Below are 23,310 nucleotides of genomic sequence, written 5' to 3' on the forward strand. Positions count from 1 at the left end.
TTCTCAGCTACTATTTATGATATACCCAACTCCATTCTTGTGGTATTCCTGATCATTCAATGTGTAACAAAATACAAACATGTAAGTGACATGCATCATCTTTACAGTATATGTGATGTTTGGCTGAGGCCTCATCCACACAATGATCCTGTAATAATGATACTGACACCTGTATCAAGATAAATGGCTAAACATAAAACCTGGAATCCTAAAGTAGGTTGGCCACCAAAAAATTAAAATGTCTTTATAAGGTAAGGTGTTCAAACAATGGAAGTTTTAGTGGATTGTGGTTCCATATGTTAAATTATATAGCAGAGTTAAGGTTTCAGAAAACAAGGGTGATTAGGTATCAGGCCATTCTACCATAAGAGATCTAAGAGTTGCAATACTCTGCACTTGTATATATTAGTATCTCAAGATGTGTATACCTCTGAGGAACAGATAAAAGCAAACATTTAATTACAAAAGCTCTGAACTGGCCAACTCTATTGCCAAAGTAGATTAAATGTGGGAGGGGCAAGGGAGGGAAGGGGAATGTACCACACCTCTCTCTGATTTCCACCTTCTCGGGTTCACATTCTTGAACCTGCATTTCATCTTCCACCCTGGCAGACTTCAAACCTTCAATATTAACTGCATGGTGCCCTTCTGCCATTCCCCGAGTGTCTTCATCCTCCTCCTCCTCCTCTTCTTCAAGAGGATACTCAATGACATCACACTCGTCATCTGACTCGGAAGAAGAGCTTTCATCTGAGCTGGAATCATCACTTGAAGTTGTTTCATACCTAGGTGGCAATTGGGATTTCAGGAGATGCAAGGTGTGCTCACGAAGACCCAGTGATAGAAATTTCTATGAAGGGATTTGCTAATTGACTCCAGAAATTTCACTAGTGGTTTTAGATCCTGCACTTAGAAGTTCAAAGTAAGGTCTATTTAAATGCCTGGTGGTTTTGAATGGACTCCAACTTAAATTGGTGATCGGTATCATATAACCAATTGGTATCATGTAACACTTGTTAAAGAAAATAATGGCATCTCCGGCTTAGTATAAATCAAGAGAAAACATACTGTATGGAAAACAGATCGGTAGGTGCTTTTTGTCCCCCCCACCCCATTTCTTCCTATTTCATCCTATTAATTCTCCCAGTATCAAGGTGAATAGATTACATAGGCAATCAATAGTTTTTCTGGTGTATGCCCTCCAAAATCTCCTGGCCATTATCACTGAATAAAACTTCTAGATTTGGAAAACAGGCACCATAAGGTTAAACACTAATGGTACACTTTGTATTATTTCTTTCTTGTGGGGGCCATGTATCAATTCATTGATTTGATTCAATTGTAGGACAACAAAGGGGCTTAACTATGTACGTGGGCCAATGGAAAGAGAAGGAACAAACAATAACCATTGTATTTAGAAAGCAAACTGGTGATGTGGTTATCAATTGTGAAAGGCCCTACAATTTGGGTCGTAAACATGGAGAGCTAAGCACAAGGACCCATTTTGAAGGAATAGATGACGATCGTTGGCCCAGAGAGTGATGCTCTCAGTCTTTTTCTGCTCAATTGTGAGTTCTCATATAGGTAAGTACAAGTTGTCCAACACAGTGCAGGAACCCTGCTGCGTTGCTGAAGACTATTTCTTTCAGATCAGAGGTGAGGAGATGTAAACCGCTCAGCTTCATCAGGTATCCTTAAGAGAGTGACAAATCCTTAAAGACAGCACCAGAGGAGGAAAGAAAAGCCCAAATGCACCTTTCTGCCTTTCTGAGGAGGGAATCTTTCATCACTGCGCTGTGGCCGCTTCCCCGACTAGGCACCTTGAAATGTGACTTAGGCAGGAGGCAAAGGAGACTGACAGCATTAGCCTCTGGAACCACCATCTTTCCTTACCCTCCATTAATGCCAACAAACTGAAGATTCTTTTTTGCGCCATTTGAATCTTTGTTACCATCTTTCTTCTTCATGATGGACTTCAGTGTACTTTCATTGTTTGTACATGCTGTGAAAAAGTCAAGGCAGTAAAAATGAAAACTCACACCCATACATGTTAAATGATCTTTTTTCCTGTACAGTTCTTTTCTCATGCATGTAAATGTAGATCTTGGCATATATATGTGAGAAGTTTCTACAAAATTCAATGGGAAAGTGTGTGCATGCAAAGAAAATAATTCAAAGTTCCATTAATAACATTCTTCACATGGGAAAAAACTCAATTAGTACTTCCAGACATAACAAAGCCAGTGAAAACTGACATTTGTATCTGGCTTTATTGCTTATAAAGTGATGTCGTGTCTCACGAGCCTCAAGGACCATTTACCTACTAAACAGGGATTATTATTTTTCTTCAGCTGAGATAACCTGAAAAAACTTATGCCTGCCAGAACGTGAATAAAATGCTATTTAAAATGTTTCATAATTTGTAATATCAGGTAAGCTTTCTTGTACAGCTTTCTTTCTTTGGTAATTTTGAGACAGGGTCTCTTTCTGTCACCCAGGCTGGAGTGCAGTGGCGTGGTCTCAGCTCACTGCAACCTCCACCTCCCAGGTTCAAGTGATTCTCCCACCTCAGCCGCCGGAGTAGCTGGGACTACAGGTGTGCACCACCATGCCTGGCCAATTTTTGTATTTTTTAGTAGAGATGGGGTTTCACCGTGTTGGCCAGGCTGGTCTCGAACTCCTGGCCTCAAGTGATCTGCCTGCCTTGGCCTCCCAAAGTGCTAGGATCACAGGTGTGAGCCACCATGCCCGGCCTCTTTGGTAACCTTATTTAAAGATATTCTGGGCCTACCTTCGGAATAACGATATTAACTTTCTTCCAGGTCAATTTAAAAGGTACATTGACATTAAATTGGAATGCTGGCAATGCTGGCCCTAGAATCCTGATGCCAATGACTGTGAGTGAGAAAAGTTACCATAGAGGCCAGCGGCGATCTGGTCGTCTGTCAGGTTCACTGGAGACAGCGTACCTTCCTGAGTGGGGAAGGCATCCAGGCTGCTGATTGGCTTTCCTTCTAAGGTCCCCACTTCTTGCTCAGACTGGGATGTCTGGGAGCTTAAGGGACTTCCTGACTGAAGGCCTCCACACTTACAGGTATATCCCAAATAATTGCCTATCAGGAAAAAGAAAGGTACAGAGTGTGTGATGCTAGGACTGAAAAAGCAGGCTTAAAAAAAAACAATTCTTGCCATTCATAATTTAAAATGGGCCTATTATCCCAGCCACCAAAACTCAGAAGCCCCTTTGACTCTCCAGACTTCCTGATTTCATGAGCATACGCAGACTGCCGAGCCATTCTAACTCCACAGCACCTCTCCTTTTCTCTGTTTTGGCTGCTACCATCGTAGCCTTGGTTTCTAGTCATGGAAGTAGCATTCTTACTGCTCCTCTTCCATTACTGTTTCCACTCTGGCACAACGCTTCAGAGCATTACTCCCAGCCAGCTCCAATGCCATCATTATTCCAGCTAAAACAAAATGTGACAACGCCTAAAAAGCACCCACTGCTCAGGAAATGTAGTCCACACTGCAGAGCCAGAGATTCTAAACTATCCATAACCTGGTACTGGCTGACCCCCCAACTTCCTTTTCCACCCCTCCTGTCGTCCTTACTGGGACAGGGACTGCATCCCATTAAGTGCCCGTACTCGCTGTATAGAGATGCAGGTCTCTTGTTTCCCGGCAGCATGCCTCAGCTTATGCCATTCTACTACCTGGAATACCTTTCTTCCCCCATCTTCACACAGCCGCACCCTCCCATCACTGCCTCTCCAGGCCCTTCCCTGATCTCCTTCACTAACAATGTTCTTGCCCTGAACTCTCACAGCCCATCTTTTGTACCTTCTCCTGGGATCTGTGATACAATGTACAAGATGACTTGTATGATGGTTTTAGACTCCCTTGTAGATGGTCAATATTTTGAGGGCATCAAACAGTTCTGATCAACTTTCTCTTAACAAATCTACTAGAGTGCTTTTGTATATGTTAGCCACTTAAAATCTGTATACTGACTGAAGCAATTTGGATTAAATAATATGTTGTAATTAATGTATACAGATATGTCAATGAAAAGAGTCAAACTCTGTAAAAAAAGAGGTTTACTCTGAGCCAAGTATGAATGACCAAGGCCAAAAGCACAATCTCACGAGGTCCTGACAACATGTGCCCAAGGTGGCTGGGTTACAGCTTAATTTTATACATTTTAGTGGACTAGAAGTTACAGGCAAACACAAATCAATGCATGTAAGGTATACACTAGTTTAGAAAGGTGGAAGAACTCAAATAAGGGTGGGCTTCCAGGTCTTCGGTAGATTCAAAGATACTCTGATTGGCAAATGGTTGAAAAAGTTAACTTATTATCTAAAGGCCTGCAATCAACAGAAAGGAGTGTCTGGGTTAAGATAAGGGGTTGTGAAGACCAAGGTTCTTATTATGTAGATGAAGCCTCCAGGTAGCAGGCTTCATCTACATAGATGGTAAACGTCTCTTTTCAGACCTCTATACAGATGGTAAATGTCTCTTTTCAGACCTAAATAGGTACCAGACTGAATCTCTCCTGATCAGGAAAAGGCCTGGACAGGTAAGGGGATTCTCTACATAATGTAGATATTCCCCACAAGAGACAGCCTTGCAGGGCCATTTCAATATACATCTAAGAGGCCGGGAGCAGTGGCTCATGCCTGTAACCCCAGCACTTTGGGAGGCCAAGGCAGGTGGATCACCTGAGGTCAAGAGTTCGAGACCAGCCTGGTCAACACGGTGAAACCCCGTCTCTACTAAAAATACAAAAATTAGCCAGGCATGGTGGGGGGTGCCTATAGTCCCAGCTACTTGGGAGGCTGAGGCAGGAGAATGGCTTGAACCCGGGAGGTGGAGGTTGTAGTGCCTAGATTGTGCCATTGCACTCCAGCCTGGGTGACAGAGTGACAGAGTGAGACTCCATCTCAAGAAAACAAAAGAAACAAAACAAAAGACAAAATACATCGAAGAAATATATTTTAGGGTAAAATACTTCAATATCTTTTAGGGTCTGCTGTCATGTGATGCTATAGGAGAGTCAGGTTGGAATTTGTTATCTTATTGCTATAAAGAGTCTGTTTGTCACTCCTAAGATTTCTGTTTTAATGTTAATGCTGGTCAGTTGTGCCTGAATTCCAAAGGGAGGAGGGTATAATGAGGCATTTTTGACACCTCCTTCCCATCATGGCCTGAACTAGTTTTTCAGGTTTACTATGGAATCCCCTGGCTGACAGGAGGGATCTATTCCGTTGGTTAGGGGGCTTAGAATTTTATTTTTGGTATACAGATATATTGTAGAATTTTCAATGTGGGTGATGTGGAAAAATGTTTGTAATATATGGTTAATTGAAAAAAGCAGATAATAAAATTCCATGTATTGTGTGATCCTATTAAAATACATTACCACACACACACATACACATACACACACACACACACACACACACACACACACACACGAAAAGTTATCTGACTCTGTGCTAAATGAAACAGCTATGGTAGTTTTAATTTTTCCCTGGATTAGGCTGGGTGTGGTGGCTCATGCCTGTAATTCCAGCACTTTGGGAGGCTGAGGCAGGTAGATTACTTGAGGTCAGGAGTTTGAGACCAGCCTGGCCAACATGGTGAAACTCCATCTCTACAAAAATACAAAAATTAGCTGGGCATGGTGGTGAGTGCCTGTAATCCAGAGCTACTCGGGAGGCTGAGGTAGGAGAATCACTTGAACCCGGGAGGCAGAGGTTGCAGTGAGCCAAGATCGTCCCACTGCACTCCAGCCTGGGCGGCAGAGCGAGACTCTAATAAAAAAAAAAATTTCCTTGGATTTGCCATTTTTTCTATAGTGAATATGGGTTAACTGTGTTCAAAATCACTTTTAAAAATGAAAAATTATTTCACTTAATTGTCTAAAAGTTTTATCCTAAGGATGTACAAAAAGATACAGAAGGCTATTGTTTCCATGTTTAAAACAGTAAAAAGAGGCAGACAGTCTGCTTGTAAGAAACAACCATATAAGCACTGGTATATTTATACAAAGGAATTCTATATGGCCATTACAAATCTTGATATAGGAGAATATTAACATAGATGAGCATGATGTGTATTAAAAATAGGTCATACAATAATACGGAGAAAATAAACCTACTTTGGTAAATAACTTTTTATTTTAATTGGGAGAGTGTCTTGTCTTGTGCTGTTGCCCAGGCTGGAGTGCAGTGGAGCAATCCTGGCTCACCGCAACTTCTGCCTTCTTGGTTCAAGAGATTCTTGTGCCTCAGCCTCCCGAGTAGCTGGGATTATGGGCACCTGCCACCATGCCTGGCTAATTTTTGTATTGTTAGTAGAGATGGGGTTTTACCATGTTGGCCAGGCTGGTCTTGAACTTGTGACCTCAGGAAATCTGCCCGCCTTGACCTCCCAAAGCGTTGGGATTATAGGCATGAGCCACCACGCCTGGCCTTATTTTTAATTTTTGTCTCCGTTCAAGTTTTTTTCTTTCGAGACAGAGTCTTACTCTGTTGCTAGGCTACAGTGCAGTGGTGCGATCTTGGCTCACTGCAACCTGCGCCTTCCCGGTTTAAGCAATTCTCCTGCCTCAGCCTCCCGAGTAGCTGGGGCTACAGGCAAGTGCCACCATGCCTAGCTAATTTTTGTATTTTTAGTAGAGACTCGGTTTCACCATGTTGGCCAGGTTGGACTCGAAGTCCTGACCTCAGGTGATCCACCCGCCTCAGCCTCCCAAAGTGCTGGGGTTAGAGGCATGAGCCACCGTGCCTGGCCTCTCAGTTCAAGTTTAACGGAAACTAGAAAAGATCAATGGGCTTATTCCCTCTAATGATACATCACACAAATCAGCGGCCTGCCCCACAACACAGCTCAGGCCATTCCCCACCAAGAGAAGAAAGGCTGGCCTCTCCACCCCTTGTAGGAAAGGCCTGCCTTATAGCACACCAGAATTGATCTGAATCTGAAGTCTTATGTTTGACTCATGGGGAAAAAAAATACAAAAGAGGTTTTGTTCTCACTGCTGCCTACTGGCATTAGTAAATAATTATATTTACATATATATGTATTAGAAAAATCATGGAAGGATATACAGGAAACCCATTTAACACTGCTTTGCTAAGGCTAAAGAGTCACAGGCTACTATAACTTTTTTGTCTCTAGTATTTCCTAAATTATACTTTATAAATTACTAACAAAAATTAAACATTTAAATCTACTCACAATGTCAGGTGATTACAACTTTATCCCTTTCACAGTAAAGCTCTGAAATCTCTTAGATTCTTAGAAGAAAAGCAGCTTAAGTGTTGATTGTATTTTGAGGCAATATGAAGAAAAAGAACGAATAACGAGCCCTAAAACTGCTCTGAGTTCTATTCTTCCTAAGAATCACCTGTGACATTGGCTAAAATGCAGATTCCCAGGCACATGCTGCCAGAAGATCATTCTGCAGTTCTGGGATGGGGGCCAAGTGATGGCATTTCTGACATTCCCCACCACCTACAAGAATCACTGATGCAGGTGGCCCACTTTGAAAACTGGTTTAAAACAATGACGCTATAGTAAAAGAGTGAGAGCTGGCAAAAAATTCAATGTAAGGCATTAGAAATCATCTAAATTTTTTTTTTTTTTTTTTTGAGACAGAGTCTTGCTCTGTCACCCAGGCTGGAGTGAGGGCTGTGGCGTGATCTCAGTTCACTGCAACCTCCGCCTCCCGGGTTCAAGCAATTCTCCTGCCTCAGCCTCCCAAGTAGCTGGGGCTACAGGTGTGCACAACCACGCCTGGCTAATTTTTGTATTTTTAGTAGAGACCGAGTTTTACCATGTTGGTTAGCCTGGCCTCAAACTCCTGACCTCAAGGGATATCACCTAATTTTTAATTCTCATACTTCCAGCTAAGGATTCTGAAGGCCAGCTAGGTTCAGGACTTGCCCCAGGCCACAGAGCTGAACTAGAACTCACATTTCCTAATTCTGTGAACAGTCCCTTGTCCACAAATCAACAGCACAATGCTTTCTCCTTTAGCTGTGGGACATGGGGGCTACCTGGACGATTCCTTTACAACTCCAACTTCCTCCTCAACACACATACACACAATACTGAATTCAGCCGTCCAAACAACGTTTAACACTATGTGACCTGATGTCCCCTAACTGCAAATATGAAATGCCTAATGTGCCTTTGACTTATTTTAAGCAAAGTAAATAAAGGAGGGCATTTATCTTCATTTTTCCTTCTCCAAGTCCATTCATCATTACTTAGAAAATATTGCAGCGGCCTCCAAAAAGTCTCACTAGTTAATCACTGAATGCCAGAACACTCTTTTTTTTTGAGATTGAGTCTGGCTCTGTCGCCCAGCCTGGAATGCAGTGGCGCGAACTCTGCTCACTGCAACCTCCACCTTCCGGGTTCAAGTGATTCTCCTGCTTCAGCCTCCTGAGTAGCTGGGAATACAAGCGCCCGCCACCACGCCCAGCTGTTTTTTGTATTTTTAGTAGAGACGGGATTTTACTATGTTGGCTAGGCTGGTCACAAACTCCTGACCTCAAGTGATCCACCTACCTACCTCGGCCTCCCAAAGTTCTGGGATTACAGGGGTGAGCCACCGTGCCTGGCCGCCAGAACACTCTTTTTAGAGAAATGCTTGTACGAAGCACTTTCCTCTTCAATAACCAACAATGACTTTTTAAATGCAAATACATGATAGTTTTGACTATTATTGAAACCATAAAACAGATACAAAAGTAGATAATAGTTTAATAAACTCCTGTCTTCCCATTACTAGCTTCAACAATGATTAGAAAATATCTGGTTTCCCTGATAACTCCCTCTGCCCACTCACACTGGATTATTTTGAAGCAACAGCTAGAGATTCAATCATTTTCATCCATAAATATTTCAGTATATGTCCCTAAAAGAACTCTAAAAAATGCAAACCATTGAGGCTAAAACTATCAAATCTTAAAAAAAGATAAGTATGATTATCACATAATCCAGTCAGTATTCAAATTTCTCCAATAGTCTTTTTTTTTGATATGGCATCTCACTCTGTCACCCAGGCTGGAGTGCAGTGGCGTGATCTCTGCTCACCGCAACCTGTCTCCCAGGCTTAATCAATCCTCCCACCTCAGCCCCCCAAGTAGCTGGGACCACAGACGTACAAAACCACTCCTGGCTTCTTTTTTTTTTTTTTTTTCGTATGTTTAATAGAGATGGGTTTCACTATGTTGCCCAGGCTAGTCTCGAACTGCTGGGTTCAAGCTCTCCACCCACCTTGGCCTCTGAAAGTACTGGAATTACAGGCATGAGCTACTGTGCCCAATCTCCAATAGTCTCTAAAAAATTTCTTTAATAGGGTGTTTGCATCAGAATTCCAGTCATGTATTTCCATTGGTTGCTACTATTTTAAAGTCTTTTAATCCATAGGTTCTCTCTGTTTAAATACAACTTAAAATTTTTAAAAAATTCAAACACAATTTATAGACAATAAAATGCACAGAATGAATTACAGACAGGGTCTCACACTGTCACCCAGGCTAGAGTGCAATGGAATGTGATCATAGCTAACTGTAGCCTTGAACTCTTGGGCTCAAGCAATCCTCCCACCTTGGCCTTTGGAGTAGCTAGGACCACAGGACCCAGGGGCTTGTGACCATGCCCCACGAAAATGCACTGATTTTAAGTGTAAGTCGGATGGAATTTGGTAAATGTATACGCCTGTGTAACCACCTCTGTAACAGAGATACAGAACATTTCTAACAACCTGGTAAGCCTTTCCTCCCACCCCTTCCAGATAGTGTCACCCAGGAATACCAGGTGCTATAATTTTTCTCACCACAGCTTACTTTTGTAAACTAGGGCTTTTTAAAGCTTCTCCAATCAAGGTCCACCTCCTCCTGCAGGCATCCAAGGGTCAAGGTGGAAGCTTTCATCTTGCCTGCGGGAACTTTACCTCTCAGCTACTCCTCCACTCTGTCCATTCTGTTCAGAGTGGTCCTGTGACTTAATTACTCCAACTCTGTGAGTAGGGAGTAATTAGATCATCCTACAGGTCTGGAAATGCACCATCCTTCACCAGCTGAATTTGACCCATACTCTTTTCAAGGCTTGGCCCAAGTTCTATCTTCTCTAGTCTTTTTTCTATGATACCATTCCAACCATTCCACAGAGATCTCTTTTTTCCCCATCATTGTCCTGCAGCACTTACGGTCCAGATTCAAATATGCCCTGTCTCCTCAATGAGATGGTCAGCATCTTGAGTTCCTCCATGCTACATTCTTATTTGGTGTCCTGTCCAGTGCTTAGAACAGTGCGGGACCATTGAGAGCCTTTAATAAGTGTCCATGTAATTCAACCAAAGGTCATGAGGATTCTACTGAGGCTTAACTGGTAAGGAAAAGAACCTCATTAAATTCCAAACTGGCTCTCCTTTGTGAAGTCAGAGGGAATTGGTCACCTATATTGCCAGAAAATGTTCTTTGGATGGTGTTGAAACTCTGGCTGGTCTTGAGTAGCCTACAAACAATCCTCTGAACTTGATAAGGACCCATTTGTAGTTGTAGGCACCACATGCACCAATGTAAGACTGACAAATGACTGCTGTGTTTGAGCAAAACGAAGAAAACGTGCAGCCAGGAAAGCCAAAGAATAAAGAGGCCAACAAACAAAATTCAGTCGTTTCAACCCTAGCTACCCTTTAGAATCACCTGAATCGAGGGTGAGACTTTAAAAAATGTAGATACAATGAACTATCTGGATGGGTCCAGATATGAGAGAGAGACAGAGCAAGAGAGACAGAGACAGAGAGAGAGAGACAGAGAATGAACATTTATTTGCAGTTGAAGTGAAACTCCATCTCAAAAAAATAAAATAAATAAAATAGAATTCAGGGCCCTTCCATAATTCTAACCTTGTGTGCTTTCATTAGTTTTACAAAGGCAGTTTAGTCTTGGGAAGGGCTATTATCATCCTTGCTTTAAGGTTAAATTATAAACCAAATTCTACCCACAGTTAGCTTGGCCTGTGCCTAGGAATGAACAAGGACAGCTTGGAGGTCAGAAGTAAGACGGAGTCAGCTATGTCAGGTTTCTTTTACTGTCATGATTTTGGAAAGGCAGTTTCAATGTCCCCACCCCCTTGGGTTTCGGTACACCTCAATCCTGAGGTGTGAGCTATGGAGATGGGAAAGGCTAATGACAGCTCTAATTTCTTCTTGCTTATGGAACATTGTTGGGGAAGGGGTTGCCCCCAAGGTAAGAGGAGTGAAACCGTCTTGAAGTTGACCGTATGCCTTCACTGGTGTCTGGTTGGGGTCATTCTTATCCACAGTTTTAGTACAGCACATAAGTGAACAGCAGACTGTAAGATTAATAGTAAGCCCTACCACAAGAAGTGCAAGTCCTAGCTTCAGGAGTCCCTGTAGAACCAACCTGAAGCCTTGAGGGACCCAGGTAAATGACCCTGAGAACCAATCAATTATTGAGTTATCAGCAGATAACCTTATCCAAAAAAATGGACAAGGCTGGAGTCAATAAAAGGGGTACTACAGTTTTTCTGGAACATAATTTTTCTCTCTCTGGTTTTCTATTTCTACCAAAGACCAATCATAGTAGGACCAATTTATTTCCAAAATAAGTTTTAGTCTTATTATGCTTGGGCTAATTATTTGCATGAAGTGCAGCAAGAGTAAGTATTTGCCATATAGCCCCCCCTTTTTCTTTTACATTGACTTTGCTGAAATTTTTCATAAGGAATCTCAAATTAGACCTTTTACAAACCTCTTGAGCCCAGCCAAGAATTTATTTGTGCCTGCAGATACCTATATAAATTAGGTGACTTCCTCTTTTCCTGAGGTCCCAAAGTAACTTGGGGCTCCTGAGCTTGTCAGAAAGTGACATTCTTTACTTACCACAGGTTAGGAACCCTGTAAAGGACAAGGTATGAGGGAGGTCAGTTTTTCCAAGGGGCTTCCATTGGCTCTAAAGATCAACTTCAGTTCCCCAAAGCAGTCTGTAAACATGCCATTCCAGTCAAAGCCTTGGTAATACAACTAGTGTCTCCAATTGCAGGCATCAGTATTTTCAAACTCCTCCCTAGGTGATTCTATTGTGCTGCCAGGATTGAGATCCACTGAATTAAATTAACCAATATAAAAGTTGACTACTGAAATGAAGAATTTAGACTCCTCTCTAGTTTCAACCCATCAACTTGGATCCATGTGAATTTTTAGGAACTGCTGGTGGTTTAATTAACAGCCCTGGGCCACTAATGGTAGATGTTCATACTAAACAGAAAGTAAGTGCTACCTGAACAATAGGGATAAAAACAGGAGTCATTACAGGCTGGGAGTGGCTCACACCTGTAATCCCAGTACTTTGAGGGGCTGAGGCTGGAGGATGGTTTGAGGCTGGGAGATTGAGACTGCATTCCAACCTGGGCGACAGAATGAAACCGCGTCTCTGAGGAAAAACAAAAAACAGGCCGGGTGCATTGGCTTACGCCTGTAATCCCAGCACTTAGTGAGGCTGAGGGAGGTTAACTGCTTGAGCCTAGGAGTTGCAGATCAGCCTGAGCAACATAGTGAGACCCCCTCTCTAACAAACAAAACAAAACAAAACAAAAAACAGCTGGGCATGGTGGTAAGTGCCTGTAGTCCTAGCTATCGGGAGGTTCACGTGTGAGGATAGCTTGAGCTTGGCAGTTAGGGGCTATGGTGAGCTATGATTGCACCACTGCACTCCAGCCTGGAAGACAGAGTAAGACCCTGTCTCAACAAAACAAAACGACAGCAACATGTGGAGTAATCACAAAACACCTTCAGAATTCTGGCACTCTGGTCTAGATGCTCAAAATTCTCACCAGGTGGCAACGGTTTTCACAGGCACAACTGGGAAGTTAATGGACAGCAGAGTGGGCAACTGTGAAGTCTTCTGTCATTAACTCAAACTTATAACGGCCATAAACACCAATAAAGCATGAGCCTCATTTTACGACTTGGTCAGATTAGTGATCACTAAAGGACAACCAGTGACAGACATCTCAGTGTCCTGGAAAATAAGAGGAATACCTTTGATGCATTAATTATCATTCCGAAGTGCACTTAGCTTTTATAATTATCCATATATTAAATTCTAAGGCAAATGAGATGACTATAATGAAAAACAAGCCACTTAAAATGAAAACTTTATGTCCTTGACGTAAAGGAATGTTAAAAGCAAACTGTTTTACAAGAAAAATAATTCAATGAAACTAGAGCTGGAAGGTGGGAGGATCACTTGAGCCCTGAGCCCAGAAGTTGGGGGCTGCAGTGGCGTGAGCCCGGATCATGCCACTGCACTCTAGTCTGGGTGACAAAGCAAGACCCCATCTCTTAAAAAAAGAAAAAAAAAATCACCCAAAACTAGAGCTGAATGGGTTTTAAAGAGATCAATTCTCCAGTCTTCTGTGTAACATTTATCTGTCCAGAATGGGTATTAGTTATTGGTATATAGCCATGGGTTTCCAAATTTGTTAGAAAATCAATTTAAAAAAATATATTAAAATGGATTTTAAAAGTTGCTCTGTTCACCTATTCCAACTGTTCTGGTATGCTGATCTATATTTGTATTGATAGTGCCAAGAACTTTCTGAAAACACAGAAAAGAAGAGTGTAGCCAGCTAATTAACCATGTTGCTGTGCCACATTTTCAGCTTGACATTCTGATTTAATTTTTAAAGAACATCTAAACTTACTCATTGAGAACAGGTAGGACTGAAATTTCCAATTCATTATGGAGTCCTTTCAAATATTTAGGTTAATTTCCCACAGTATGACTAAAAATTCAAAGGGATCTGAAATAATGTTTGTTTTTAAGAAAAAGGGCTTGAGGCCAGGCGCGCTGGCTCCTGCCTGTAATCCCAGTACTTTGGGAGGCCGAGGCGGGTGGATCATGAGGTTAGAAGATCGAGACCAGCCTGGCCAACAAGGTTAAACCCCGTCTCTACTAAAAATAATAATAAAAAAAAATTTAGCCGGGCGTGGTGGCGTGTGCCTGTAGTCCCAGCTATTCAGGAGGCTGAGGCAGGACAATCACTTGAACCCAGGAGGTGGAGGTTGCAATGAGCCGAGATTGCACCACTGCACTCCAGCCTGGGTGACAGAGTATGACTCTGTCTCAAAAAAAAAAAAAAAAAAAAAAATGGGCTCGAGCATGAATTCACTCTTTAAGTCCAAATGATGGTTTGGGGAACAGGCAGTAGAGATTATTCATGAAGGACCATCTTCTTTTTTGGTACATACTACTTTGTGAGGAAAAGCATGTAGCTTTGATAGAGGAGAAAGGACAAATATGTTGTTTCTACGCTCTCCTCTCAGACCTCAGCCTGAATGCTAATACATGTGTGGTCACCAACATAAACAGTTAACTCACACTTGTACAGAATAATCCTGCTGAAGGGACTGTAGGAGAAAAACTAATCTCACCCTATTTATTTGACACAGGAGGCCATGGAAGTCCACAATCTCCCTTTCTAAAATGATACAGTGGCCTGGCATGGTGGCTCACACCTGTAATCCCAATAATTTGGGAGGCTGAGGCAGGCGAATTGCTTGAGCCCAAAAGTTCAAGACCAGCCTGGGCAACATGGGGAGACCTTGTCTCTAAAAATAATACAAAAATTAGCCAGGTATGGTGGCATGCACCTGTAGTCCCAGCTACTCGGGAAGCTGAAGAGGGAGGATGGTTAGAGCTTGGGAAGTTCAGGCTACAGCAAGCTGTGATCATGCCACTGCACTCTAGCCTGGGTGACAGAGTGAGACCCTGTCTTAAAAGTAAAAAAAAAAAAAAGACACAGCAAGTTACCTACACAGCCAGTATGAGAGGTCAGCTCTTCTGACTTCTAGGCCTTCCACTACCTACATCATATTTTTATATCTGCAGGGTCCCAGAAACACTTGGATTGCATTGTTTTGGTGCTTTTGAGCATTAAAAGAAAGTGATTAAGAAGCCAAGTGCTAAGACAGGTAAATGATATATTATTTGAACGAGGAGAAAACTACCTAGAAACGTATTTTGTAATGACTACTTTTGCTTTGGCTCAGATCTCTTGTCTACAACTTACTTTCATAGTTATGGGAATGACTTCGAGTTCATTAACTTTTGATGAACTAAGATAACTAAGAGTATAAATACGGAAGCTGATTTTAAAAAGCAGGTCTTTTCAGTATGAGAGATGAATGTTCTATAAATCATGGGGCAGGCAGTTAAATTCCACTGTTATAGTTTTGTTTGTATTTGCTCAGAGACAGTTATATATTTTTAGAGTATCTGTAAGTCATTTGTCTGGAATTTTCTCTCTCCTCTTCCCTCTCTAGAAGAAAATAGTAATTAAAAAAAGAAAACACTAATCTATGTCTCAAACGAAAACAATCCAACTGATTTACAGGAAGAATAAACTTTTTTTAACCAACATTTTTGTTATAACAGAAACTCATTTCCTCTTAACTTTTTTATTTTATAAAAGAAAATATTAAATGCATTAAACTCACACTATCAGGAATTAAAAAATACAGAACACCTCTGGTCACTATCAGGTTCCAATTCCATCAAAACCAAGACATTGTCTCTCAAATCCTAGAAAAATGTTCGTGACCTTTTAGGTGAAAAAACAAAGAGGCAGACTATGTATGATTCAAATTTTATTACAAAAAAATATGTTTCTAAAATACAGACGTGCAAGCATGGACATCTGTAAATACCAAACACACGCGGGCTACCACAGGAGTGCGCCAGGGAGGCTTTAACTCTTTTATTATATGCTCTTCTGAACTTTTAATTTCTTTTTCCTTTTTCTTTTCTTTTTTTGAGACAGGGTCTCACTCTGTCACCCAGGCTACAGTGGGTGACAATCATGGCTCACTGCAGCCTCCACCTCTCGGGCTCCGGTGATCTTCCCACCTCAGCCTCCTGAGTAGCTGGGACTACAGGCGTCTGCCATCACGCCTGGCAAATTTTTGTATTTTTAGTAAAGACGGGGTTTTACCATATTGCCCAGGATGGTCTCGAACTCCTGGGCTCGAGCACTCTGCCAGCCTCAGCTCTCAGAATGCTAGAATTACAGGTGTGAGCCACCGTGCAAATCTCCCCCCACCACCCCCACCCCCGACAAGGTCTCATGCTGTCACCCAGGCTGGAGTGTAGTGGTGTGATCACAGCTCACTGCAGCCTCAAATCAACCTCCTGGGCTCAAGAGATCATCCTACCTCAGTTTCCTGAGTAGCTGAGGCTACAGGCACAGGATAACATGACCAGATAATTAAAAAAATTTTTTTTGTAGAGACAAGGTCTCACGTAATTTCTTACGATGTATGCTCTAGTTGTAATTTTAAGAAATTAAATATAGTGTTAAGCATTATGATGCTGCTAAAAATAACACTTTTTTGCATACTGAAAAGTGACACCATCATCAAATCTTCAACTCTAGGAGAAATGAACAGAATTCTATGGATTGGCCACTAATATACTTCGTTTTGAGCTTTGACACGGATTCTGAATGACTCTGGACTGAACATTTATCAATTTTGTGTTTCCCATTGTTATCTATTTACTTCTTTATATTGATACAATGGTTAGTTGGAGAGGTATAATAATTGGGTAGGGGCATCGCCCACAATAATGAAGATAAAAATTTAGGTCGAAAACAAAAGACCACTTGTACAATTTCTGTGTGGCATCATTTGTTCTAGATCTACATTTCTATTTCTGGAAATACTCTAACCATAACAACAACGTCAGCCAACTTTCATTGAGCATTTATACTCTGTGCTTTACTCCTATTGACTCACTGAATCTTCATTACAACCCTGTGAAGGAACAAAGACAATCTGTTCTAGTGACAGAGAAAGAATGTGAACCCACACTGTCTAGCTTCAGAGCCCAAACTGAACAACTTCCTTAAATTAGAATACTGTGTTAGGTTCATACAAGTGATCATTTATATGCTCTTTTTGGTAGGTGTCAGACCCCAATTCCCTACTGTTTTATTTGGGGAAAACAAACATTGAGATGAATACCCTTCTATACTCCAGTATATCTTTTGGTTCAGAAATACATTCTAGACCGTGGTGAGTGCTATTCTGTATGGTATGGTGTGCACAGGAATGCACAGTGCACCCTGAGCCACCTGGATTCTCAAAGCTTCTAAGTGTTGAGCATCTCCACTTTACTATATCAAGTTGCTTTAATTTTCAGTCCACATGACAAATGCCAGATAACAAAAATGGAATACTCTGCGTTCATTTCCTAACCTAATTAATTCCTCATTGGAACGTTAAACAAAATGGTGAAAACACAAATATGATGTGCATTACAGAAATACTTAAAATTTGTTCTTGTGTGCTCTGAGAGGGGCTGCCATTGTGACTAAATAAGTGCTGTTAAAAATATTTATTGTTTTGTTCACAAGTGCTGTAGGTCTTCTGTATTTTAGCTGATTAATTAGGTGTTTGTTAGCAGGGTTGGATCTAACCAGTGATGTGTGGCATGTCAGTGTGACTGGAAATAGACCAAAAAACACTGTCACACAGCCAGACCAAACTTGCTCCCTGGTCTCCGTGCTCAGAGGGTCAGCAAATTACTTCAGTGTTACAGCTGAATATTTTTGGCAAGAATGTGAAATAGAAACCCCAGTTTGGGGAGGAGGGAGGAAGGCTGGGAACAAAATGCTTTTATAATGGATGATCCACTGTGCCATCTGTGTCTGGAGGTATTTAAGAATTTTATTTTGACTTCATCTGACATCATGATTTTTAAAAGGATGTCAAAGCAGACATGGCATGAGTTCTTGCAGACTCTGAGTCCACAGATCATTTTAATCCTGTTTATTCTAAAATGACTTCCCTGTATGTTTATTAGACTCTTTGGATTCTAAAAGGCAAAAACCCCACACATGAGCTGTCATATTCATTTTTTTCTTCCACAACAAACTAACTGTCCTATAGCACAGATACTGAAAACTAACAATAATTCAGGTTTGAAAGTGGAAACCTAGGAAGATATAAAAATAATATATTTCAGTCTATTTTAATCATTGCCCCATCAGACACTAATAGAAAGACTGGAATTTCTGTGGATGGCTTAAGTCTGTATTACACATTTTCATGTAAAATTAATCTAATGCACACTCTTTCCCAGGTCACACTGATTCATGAGAATTGGAGAGCCAGCAACGGAAGCCAGGCAGTGTGCTCCTAAGCTGAGGATGATGTTATACACTGTGAGAGGCAGTGCACATGGTCACAAGCAAAATCAGGTTGGTAAGGCTCACAGCGAATTACTGTAAGCCATAAAATCATCCAGGGTGGCTTTCTGATTATTAGCTTCAATTTCAAGAAGGAAGAGTGAGCAGGAATCCCAATGAATACGAGAAAGAATAAGACAGACAAAAATGTAAGCCTATCGGCCTATCGGGCCAGGTGTGGTGGCTCATGTCTGTAATCCCAGCACTTTGGGAGGCCGAGGTGGGTAGATCCTGAGGTCAGGAGTTCAAGATCAGCCTGACCAATGTGGTGAAACCCTATCTCTACTAAAATACAAAAAAGTGGCTGGGCATAGTGGTGGGCACCTGTAGTCCCAGCTACTCAGGAGGTTGAGACACAAGAATCGCTTGTATCTGGGAGGCAGAGGTTGCAGTGAGCCGAGATGGCACCACCACCCTCCAGCCTGGGTGACAGTGCGACTCTGTCTCAAAAAAAAAAAAAAAAAAAAAAAAAGAGTGGGAAAAGACTCCCTTCTCTCCAAGTTTGACCACCTCATCTCAAACAGCCCTCACCCTGACCACTACCACTCGCTGTTCCCATAACCGGAGTTAATTTCTTCACAGTATTTATCACCTCCTGACATATTATAGATCTACTGTCTATATCCTGCACCCCACCTAGAATGTAAGCACCGCAGGGACAGGGGCTCTGTTCTGTTTTGTTCACACTATCTTCACAGCCTATAGCTTGAGACAGAGTAGGAATCCAAGTAATAATAATTTTTACTTCGTATTTTTTTAGAAATGGAGGTCTTACTATGTTGCCCAGGCTGGCCTCAAATTTCTGGGCTCTAGCAATCCTCCCGCCTCAGCCTCTAGAGTAGCTGGGACTACAGATGTGTACCATTGCACCTGGCTCAAATTCAATAATTATTTGCTGAATTAAAGAATGAATTAATGGAGTCTCTCCTCTCATAAACGTTTTAACTGAAAACATTTTATGCCAGTATTTCAATTGCTAATATACTGGTAATAGTGGGTACAAACAGGGTAGGATTTTTTAAAGGCAGTTCTATAAATAATGAGCAAGTAAATAACTGAAAGACAAAGAATAAAGCATCTTACCAAACTAGCAGCCCCAGAAGACAACCTCTAGGCCAGCCAACACCAGTTTACTTTTCTGCCAGCGTTAGTCCTCAGCCAGAGGCCAGTGAGGCTACCAGATAATAAGAATCAGCAGAGGTGCTTATAGATTTTGATTCTTAGTTTTCATTCCACAGATTACCACTCTAAAACTTCCTGCATTTCTCCTCCAAAAATGGTTCCAGCAGTTAAGAAATAATCCTTAGCTTCTGGAAAGACATTTTCCCCCATGCTTCCTCATTCCCAGGTCCTCAGGGTACCACCTACCTGTGATTTTACCCAGACTGGTTTTCTGGAAGTCAGGGTTCCTCAGCTCTTCAGTGCTTGCAGATTTCATGACAGAGTTGATAGACGACAGGGTGCTGATGAGCTGAGAGTTGAGGGAGCCAATCTGTGAGTGAGGCTCCCCGAAAGCTTCTGCCAGTTCACTATAGTTCTCAGCCAGCAGTGTCTGCTGTTCTGCCAGCAGCTTCTGGATGCGCTCAATGTAGTGATCCAGGCCGGTCATCATTCCAGGTGGAGCTTGAGGCTGGGGGTTCTCCGGAGATTCCCCTACAGGGTCACCCCCAACCCCCACGCTCCTTCTGCTGGCTGTCAGCCCCACAGTCAACTGTGGTGGCCCACAAGCTATGGTCCTCATTTTCAGACCAACCAGATAGTTGTCGTTAATATTTATCTGCCCCACACCTGACTCTTTGGTCTTCACAGCTGATGGCCTGTCAAACCCAGAATGGCCAGAAAGCAACGTTCCAACACCAATGGACCGCGTCTTGGTGGAGGAGGTGATGTCCTTGACACGGCCTTCTCCTACAGCTACTGTCCGTGTCTCCACAGTCTGGGTGCTGGTCTGCTTGTCCCAAGTGCTTAGACAAGTGTTGGTGCAGGACTCTATGAGGGTGGCCGTCTCGGTGTTGGTGAACTGGTGCACCTGTTCCAAATCCGTGCTAGTGTCCTGGTCTGCAGTACGAGGCACTGCCATGACGGCAGCTTCCACCTGGCTAACAGCCTCAGTGTTCACGCCCCGGGAGGCGCACTCCTTTGGAGAGCAGACGGTCACGTCAACAGAACAATCTCCACAACCGATAGACCGCACTTCTTTGAGATTCAAGTTTGTCCTGAGGAGTGTGAGGTCGTTCACAGACTCCTCTGTGTTGCTGCCTGTTTCGCAGACGCTGACTTCCACACTCACACTCTTGTCACACATTTCCACAGACCTCCCAGCACATCGGTCATGCATTGCCACCCTCTCCTTAACAATCCACCAATTCATAGGCAGCTCAGGCCCTACGACTTTATTCTTACATTCGGGCTGGCAGGAGATGCCTACACTGTTTGTTTCCACGGAGGTCCCAACACACGTGTCCACCAGGTCCATGTGACTGCCGACCATTTGGTCTCTGGTCTGCACCACTGCCTCCACCACCTTACTGAAAACAAGCGGCTGGGCCATCGTGGCTTTGTCAACCTTTTTCCTCGATCCAGCAGCCTGCAGCTCTTGTTTTAGTTTAGTCATCTCCCGGTCATGGGTGGTTTCTCTAAGCTGTACTTCTAGGCGATAGATCTTTTCCTTCAAGGCTTCTATGGTCTGCTGTTGCAGCTCAATTTCTTTGTCGGCTTCAGTCATCACTCCAAGCATGGCCTCTGTCACGCTGACCCCACAATTTCTCATCTCAACAAGTGTCCCTACAGCTGCATCCTTACAGGACCTGGAGCCTCTGTGGTACACGACGATGTCGTTCATGTTCTCCTCGGCACCCACAGCCACAGACCGGCACTCTCCATTCTCCCTGAGCTCTGAGGAGGCCTCACAGCTGCTGTCCTGGATCTTCTGCTCCAGGGCTTGCATGTCTGCTGTAAGCTGCCGGAACTCCTTTATCCTCTGCGTGCTCTGTTCTACGGTCTCCATTTCCTCCTCCTCATAGTCAATGTATAATTCCCCGCCACTTCTTCGGGCCCGGGAGAGCTGTTCCAGCTGGGAGGCGTTCCCCGCACTGTAGGACCGCTTCCTCACACCACAGACATTGTTCTGGGATGCAGCCCTTTGGTTTTTCAGCTGTGAGACCAACTGCCTTTTCTCTTCTTGCAAGACAGAGATCTTTACCTGGAGCACAGGGATGGTTCGCACCTGCTCCTCCAGCTCCTTCAGGCGTTTCAGAGCAATGGCCATCTGCTCGCGGATGTGCTGCAGGTGCATGGGGCTCACGTTGGTCACTGGGGTGGAGATCCCTGAGCTCAGGGGGCTGTGGCGGATGGAGCTCCCCATGGAGGAAGTGGTGGGAGCAGCTGGGGCATAGCTACCATAATCCCCATTACCTTGGTATCCATTCTGAAGCTGGTGCATGGCAGGATTGTGGTTTCCAGAACCCACAAAAGAAGGGAGGGAGCTTGTGGAGCCCATGCCTCCAAAACTGGCCAGCCTGGGCCTTCTGAACTCACCCGGTGTCATCTGCATGGTGGCTCTCTCCTGTTCCAGTCTTCTCCGGGTCTCCATCAGTGTCTTGGTGACATGAAGGTTATGCTTTGGGAGTTGTGGTGAGGGAGGTGGCAGCTGTCGATTTTCTGCGATGGTAAGAAAAGGGAGTGAGGTCTCCAGAGGGGGAGGTGGCTTTGAGATTGCAGTTGATGTAACTTGACTTCTGGCTATGAGGAAGTTGGGGCACTGCTTGTTGTCATCACTGTTGGAGGATGAGAGGGATTCAGTGGAAGTCCATACGCCTTGCTGACCAGATGTGGTCCTGGGTTCTGGGCATGGCACGGATGGCTTCCGCCTCTTCTGGATGTTCAGTCTTTTGATGGTATTTCCCTTCTGTATGTCATCCACATATTTGAGGAAATCTAAGTCTAGTTGATAACCATAGGGGGTCTCCACAAAGTAAGGGTCTTTCTGTTCCTTGTCCTGGTCTCCATTGAGAATATCACCTGCTTTTCCTAGAAGAGGGAGAAAAGAATATTATAATGACATGCAATACACCTAATGGTAAAAACTAATATTTGTGTTTGTTGCAGTACAGCAAGCTGGTATGATTTTAAGAGTTGACACACCTATGTTTTGAACCTGGATCTACAACAGCTGGGTAAGCAAGTTTGTTTTGTTTTTTTTTTGAGACAGGTCATTCTGTCACCCAGGCTGGAGCTGCAATGGCATGATCTCAGTTCACTGCAGCCTCCGTCTCCTGGGATCAAGCAATTCTCCTACCTCAGCCTCCTGAGTTGCTGGGATTACAGGGGTGCACCACCACGCCTGGCTAATTTTTACACTTTTAGTAGAGACAGGGTTTCACCATGTTGGCCAGGCTGGTCTCGAACTCCTGACCTTAGGTGATCCACCCAACCTGGCCTCCCAAAGTGCTGGGATTACAGGCGTGAGCCACTGCGCCCGGCTTGGGTAAGCAAGTTAATAAACCTCTCTTAACTTCAGTTTCTCCCTGAGTAAAAATGGAGATGCAAATATTTAACTCACAGGCTTAAAAAAAATGTAATGAGATAATGATTGTATTATTTTTTAAAATTGTATCTTAGATTCAGGGAGTACATGTGCAGGCTTGTTACAAGGATATATTGTGTAATGATGAGCTTTGAGCTTCTAGTGTACACATCACCCAAACAGTGAACACCGTACTCAATAGGTAATTTTTCAACCCTCACTCCCCTCTTTCCCCACTTTTGTAGTCTAAAATGTCTACTATTTCCATCTTTTTCCATCTTTATGTCCATCAGTACTCAGAGATAATGATTAACGAGACAAGCACATAGTAAGTCCTTACTAAATATTTTTTAAAGAATTCATTATAAAAGACATGAAAGGCTGGGCATGGTGCTCACTCCTGTAATCCAAGCACTTTGGGAGGCCAAGGCGGGTGGATCACCTGAGGTCAAGAGTTTGAGACCAGCCTGGCCAACATGTGGTAAAAC

General features: G+C 43.0%; 1 protein-coding gene across 21 annotated transcripts in view; it reads right to left on the reverse strand.

Moving 5' to 3' along the window:
• KANK1 (KN motif and ankyrin repeat domains 1) overlaps window positions 1-23,310 on the reverse strand; it is a 68,721-nt gene that overhangs the window by 12,970 nt on the left and 32,441 nt on the right. For 9 of the 21 annotated variants that reach the window (XM_054657755.1, XM_054657750.1, XM_054657753.2 and 6 more), the window contains 4 exon segments: window positions 19,666-22,326; window positions 2,916-3,113; window positions 1,894-2,002; window positions 546-785 (listed from right to left, as the gene is read on the reverse strand). In XM_054657755.1, coding sequence (XP_054513730.1) covers window positions 546-785; window positions 1,894-2,002; window positions 2,916-3,113; window positions 19,666-21,889 — 2,771 coding nt within the window. In that variant the 5' untranslated portion in view covers window positions 21,890-22,326. 21 annotated transcript variants of the gene reach the window in all.

The sequence above is a fragment of the Pan troglodytes genome, chromosome 11 (assembly GCF_028858775.2).
Source record: "Pan troglodytes isolate AG18354 chromosome 11, NHGRI_mPanTro3-v2.0_pri, whole genome shotgun sequence".
NCBI classification, from domain to species: Eukaryota; Metazoa; Chordata; class Mammalia; order Primates; family Hominidae; genus Pan; species Pan troglodytes.